We start from the raw sequence: 5,901 nt of genomic DNA, 5'->3' as shown, positions 1-5,901 counted from the left end.
CAGTTTCATTTAATATATATAAACATGAAAAAGTTCGGGTCACTACAGATCAATCAATAAAATTTAGAATTGCTTTTTAGATTCACAAAGCAAGCTAGGAGAACTAATTATCATAAAAATGTGATGTGATGATAATGATTGATATAAAAGATTGCATATAAAAAGCATGGAGAATTATTAAAATAAAATGGTGCCTACGGAAAAAAAAAATGTCACTAAACATGCGAGATACTCAACAGAAGGCATTGTAATTAAGGATGTAATGGACACACCTTAACTCTTGTACAGTACCGACTATGTTTAAAAATTACTCCGTAGTTTTGTATAATTGATGGTACTTCAAACAACTAAGTGGGTTTATTTAATTTTTTTTTTTTTTTTTTGGGCGAAAACAGGGAATTAAGCCAAGATACAAGATGGATCATAGGGATTTACATGTTCCATATCCCCTAGATAAAATGCACACTAAGTAAGCTAGCAAAAGACATACACAACGTCACAACTACACAAGCCCTATTATTCCCATAATTAAAAACTATAAAAGAAGTAAGATGTTGGATGACCAAATGTAATATTGATGCGATGAATATATCTTCGCCTCAACTGCCCAATGAAAAACTTTAAACTTGATCCGAGAAGCCACCGAAGCCCAACAATAATACACGCCGTCAAACGCCACTTTAAATCTTAACAACCAAATCACCCAAACGGGCCCATACCATATTCGATCATCTAAACAATGTCGACCGTAGATTACAACTCCATGAGCAATGCATAAGAGGATGATCTACCGTTTCAACGTGTTCATCACACCAAACGCAAAGAGCATTCGCCCCATTTAGTAAATATTGTCTACGTGCGAAAACACCTTTGACTGGAATCCCACCTTGAATAGCTAGCCATTGAAACACCACAACCTTTGAAGGAATGAACGAATTCCAAAAACCGTTGTCCCCTCCTAAGTCGTCCTCAACTTTTGCATAGATAAGAATGTGCATTCCCTCTACAACTGAATATTTGTGATCTACTGAATGCACCCATTCTACTTCGTATTATAAATGTAAATAGGTACTTATTGCAAAGTACAACAAAACAATGTATATACAACAACAGACCCAATCCCACATGTGTGAGGTATGGGGAGGTGAGACGTAGACAATCATTCCTCTATTCTAGAATAAAAAGAAATCATTTCTCCACCCCGAACAAGAGTAGAGAAAGTCCTCCCTCTCTCTGTTCGACGGATAAAGAGATTGCTTCCAAGAGTACCTCCGGCCCAAAAAGTAGGAAAAAAATAAAAATAAAATAAAACAAAACAAAAATAAATAAAGTAAATAATTTAAATAAAAAGAATAAAATAGATACATACATGATGTGGTATGAAAACTTGAGGAGCAAGTAGCAAAATTTTACTTGAAGAGCAAGTAGTAATTTGATGGTGGAAATTTTTAAATTAGGAAACTTTAATTATTTGTTTTTAGGAAACTTAATTAAAATTCTTATAGGACAAGATTTTGTGTGCCTATATATAGGACATATGTTTATGTTATTTGCATTCAACTTTTAATCAATAAATTCTTTGTTTTCTTTCTTTATTCTTCAATTTTTTTGAAGTTTAAATATTGGTTAACCGCGTTCGCGATTAATTCCAGTTTACAACGTGATTGTAAACGAATCCTTCCGCTGTCCTACTTCAATACATGATAAAAGTAATAAAAAAGAGACGCCATGAAAATGGTAGAAGCAAATTTCCATGGATTTTAAATCAAGCCTGGAGTTCAATTTAGCCTCTAAGTGGCAGTCAAGTCGCCAATAAATCGACGTTTGCTGTTGCCTCAAATAATAGGGCCGAACAAAACAATGTATATACTACAGTAATAATCTTGATAATCATTAGAACACAGTAATCCATTTTTTTCAAAGTTCCCCACCCGGAATGCCAACTTCCCGGCGTCCTCTCACTCCTTTCTGGAGTCCCGCCAACGTTTTTTCGATAGTTTGTGGCTAAACAGGTTCTGGTATTAACAGAAAACATATAGATTGAGAGAACTTCGGTGAGATATGCAGCGAATTTTCTTGTGAACATCAACACCGAGCTCTGCAATAGCTTTGCTTCAAGCAACAACTCAATTTCAACTTGCCCAAATCCAAAAAATCATCATACTTTTTAGTAGTCATCAACATTGATTTTATAATTCTTATTTGTTGTGACAGTGGCTATATAGAAACCAAGGGGGGAAAAACAGGAAACATTGCCATAAGCAATTTTAAAAACTAATTAACCAGTGGCAAGTTTATTAGGGAAGCAACGGGGTTCAGTGACACCATTAGTTTTTCAAAATTTATTGTAAAATTTTATTTTTCGATATAAGACACCACTAAATATAATAATGGGACCCCATAAATTTTTAGAGATTATAATTTGATAATTTGGACTAATAAAGTATTTGAAATTAGCCTACTTATAAATTTATATAATGAGTATTGAATATATTAAACACATATAATTTAAGAAAATGTCATAAAAGTTATATTTTTTTATTTACTTTTCAATTTTACCCTTACATTTTCTTTTTCTATTTCTATCTATATACATTAAAACCATAATAGAACTTAATCTTTATTTTCTATTTATGGAATTGAACAATTAATTTGGAACATCCCAAAATAAAATATTGAACTACAAAATTAGGGACGGAGAGAGTAACATTGATCAACCATACAATCCATTAAACAATTACAATAACATTGTAGCAAGTAACTTTCTTGATTATGTTTCTTGTAAATTACTGTAGTGAATAGCAATCCCACATAAGTGGGGTATGAGCAGTGGCAGAAGCAGGATTTTTTTTTTTTCATCGGGGACAAGTAACTTTCTTGATTATGTTTCTCTCTCAATGTTCTATGGATAGAGAGACTGCTTCCGAATAGACCTCCGACTAATAAGTAGGTTAAGTGTGAGACGCCATGAAATGGATTATCCAATTTTACAATGGTTGTTATAATGACAATAATACAAATTACCTTATATTTTGCGATATGTTCGAGTTTTGAACGCGACCCGACCCGACCCAATTTGACCCGCCAAATTCAATATTTTGTGCAAGAAAGTTGTCAAATAAAATTTTGGGACCTCATTGGGTTTTGATCCTAGAATCGCCACTGTAATTAACCCATTAAAAACACAGTAAAATTTTTCACTTTCAAAAAACACTACCGGTTTAACATTTTTTTATAAGCATTCACAGGCTAATAGCCAGTAAACAAAACTAAAACTTTCGTGTAATTGTGTTATTGTAGATTAATTAACCTATATTGAAAGTCATTAACCAGTAACCAAAAAAACACTTTCTCCCTCAATCTTAAGTTTGGATTGATGATCAAAAGGATTTAATGTTGGAGACTTGGGAATTTAGCATTTCTAACAGCCACAAACACGAAATCATCATGTATTAAAACACCAACAAAAACAAAACTTCAACAAGATACCATATATTTAAGAGATAGCCTAGACAAACACCAGATCAACAAAAACATATTCAGCAGCCATTAGAAAGATAAAGAATAACACCGAACTAAAACTTGGTACACTCTCAAACACCTAATGCGACAAACATATAACACAAGATCACTTGAACACTAATTCTGCTAACAACAGAAAGAACTAGTAAACAAGACTCTAAGTGTAAGACCATATAAACTCACAATAAGAGCAATACTATGTATAAAAAATACTTAACTAAATGATGCATTACAAAACTCAGCTGTCAAGATATCAAATCTGTTGAGACTTTTAACCGCAACAAGTAAAAAAAAATGCACATCAATCATCAGATTATAAGTCTAGGTTTTAAGCCGCATAAATTTAATCTTACAACATTCTTCATCCTCTTATTCCTACCAATCAATTCATACATCAGTTGATATATAAAAAATGGTACATTTATTTCAACTAAAAGAAAAACAACTTATCTGGGAACGGTACTAATAAGTCTAGCACCAACTCTATCCAACTTTTGAACAACTGCAGATGCTTTCAAATTCCCATCCACCATAAAAGCTTCCACCATCTTCTTCCCAATCTCTCTCCCTTTATCCTCATCATCCGTAATCGCCACGGCAGTCGGTCCAGCTCCACTAATCGTACAACCAAACGCACCCGCTTCCAGTGCAGCCTTCTTCACACAATCCATCCCAGGTATCAATGGGGCCCGTTTCGGCTCCACAATCTTATCTGACGATAATGCCTTTCCTAACCCAACCACGTCCCCTTGTAACACAGCAGCCACCAACGCACCAGCCTGACTACTATTCCATATGTGATCCGACATGGTTATCTCTTTGGGCAATGCCGCCCTCATCTTTTTAGTCGGTGCTTCGAATTCGGGATTCACCAAAACAAAACACAGATTTTTCTCACCAGGAAACTTTAAACTGATCAAATCCAACGGGTCGTAGTTGCGTACGAGTACAAACCCGCCCATTATACACGGTGCAATGTTATCCGCGTGATAACCGGATACTTTAGCTTCAGATTCAAGTCCCGCGAGGACCAAATCTGCCGCCGGAAGGGTTCCGCCAAAGATTTCATTAACAGCGACGGCGGCTGCGGCGGCACTGGCAGCGCTAGAGCCAAGACCGCTGCCGAGTGGGAGACCTTTTTCCAGGGATAAAGAGAGACCAACGGAACGAATATTGAGCATTTTCATGACGGAAATGGCTGCAATGCCAGCGCAATTATACAAAGGGTTTTTGCTGAGTTTTTTAGCACCGATGATATCGGAGATAGAGATCTCGCCAGGGTGTACATTAGGGTCAATACTGAGGGTGACGTAATCACCGATACCGTCAACAGCGCAACCAAGAAAGTCAAAGCCAGGACCAAGATTCGCAACGGTAGCAGGAGCAAAGGATTTGACAGTGGAATAAAGGGGTTCTGGTTCTTGATTTGAAGAGATTGATAGCTTGCACTGGAACCGGGATGAAGAAGAAGATGATTGAAAAAGCTTTGGATTATTAATAGTAGAAAAAATTGGAAAACAGGGGTGGATAGTGAAAGCCGCCATTTTTGGGGTGATGTGATATGAAACCTATAAAAATAATTATCCTCTGTATTAGTATAACGATAACAAAAACAAAATATATTTCAACATTGAAGATACAACAATAGTTCTATTGGAATTCAATAAGTTTAAGCATATATAATTGAAAAATATCAATGATTGCATCGTATATGAACTAGGGTTTACAAAACAAATTGGAAACCCTGAATCAGAACAGACACAAAATTACAATTTATGGTTACATACATTCAGCTAATAAGTTTCAAATCGTCGTAATCATTATCTAAGCAATATGATTAGTGTGCCTAAACAACAATAGGATTAGTGCGTTACCTGATATGGAGGTAGCTGGTCAGAAATGAAATCAGGGGAAGTAGCAACGAATCTGTGTGAGTGTTGTAGATGAAAGCAGTGTATTGAGTTTGACTATAATAATTAATTTAATTTTTTGGATTATATAAGGGTGGTAACAACTAATAAATCGCTTGTACTGGTATTTTATACTGCTAGGTTTTGGGTTGTTATACTAACCAATTTCAAACACCTACAAAGTTTTCTCTCTTCTCCTTGCTCACCACTTCACTCCGTAGCAGTGATAAAGTGATGTACTTTTTGGTAATGTGACAAGGTTAATAGATGAAGTTAAATAAAGGAGAGTGTCAAATTTGAAGGTTAAATTTGTGAATGGGTGATGTAGTAAAATATTATTGGTAGTTAATATATAATTTATTAATTAATAATATATAAAATTATGTGGCAAAATCTGATTGGCTGGAAAATATTTGACACTACTTTAATGATCCGTCACATTTTTGACTGACGCCCGGGGCGTCAAATT

At 35.0% G+C, this 5,901-nt stretch overlaps 1 protein-coding gene across 1 annotated transcript; it reads right to left on the bottom strand.

Annotated features, from left to right (window-relative positions):
• Positions 1–3,835: 3,835 nt before the first annotated feature.
• LOC139845377 (homoserine kinase-like) lies at positions 3,836–5,513 on the bottom strand. Its single transcript, XM_071835636.1, has 2 exons — positions 5,397–5,513; positions 3,836–5,090 (listed from the first exon to the last, which is right to left on the bottom strand). The coding sequence occupies exon 2, from the start codon at positions 5,064–5,066 to the stop codon at positions 3,969–3,971; it is 1,098 nt and encodes a 365-aa protein (XP_071691737.1). The 5' UTR covers positions 5,067–5,090; positions 5,397–5,513; the 3' UTR covers positions 3,836–3,968.
• Between the last annotated feature and the right edge of the window lie 388 nt (positions 5,514–5,901).

Source organism: Rutidosis leptorrhynchoides, chromosome 4 (genome assembly GCF_046630445.1).
Source record: "Rutidosis leptorrhynchoides isolate AG116_Rl617_1_P2 chromosome 4, CSIRO_AGI_Rlap_v1, whole genome shotgun sequence".
NCBI lineage: Eukaryota > Viridiplantae > Streptophyta > Magnoliopsida > Asterales > Asteraceae > Rutidosis > Rutidosis leptorrhynchoides.
This window is presented reverse-complemented; position numbering and strand designations above follow the sequence as displayed.

Excerpts from the sequence above, each read along its gene's own strand:
- LOC139845377 (XM_071835636.1), bottom strand. The coding sequence starts at position 5,066 with ATGGCGGCTTTCACTATCCACCCCTGTTTTCCAATTTTTTCTACTATT.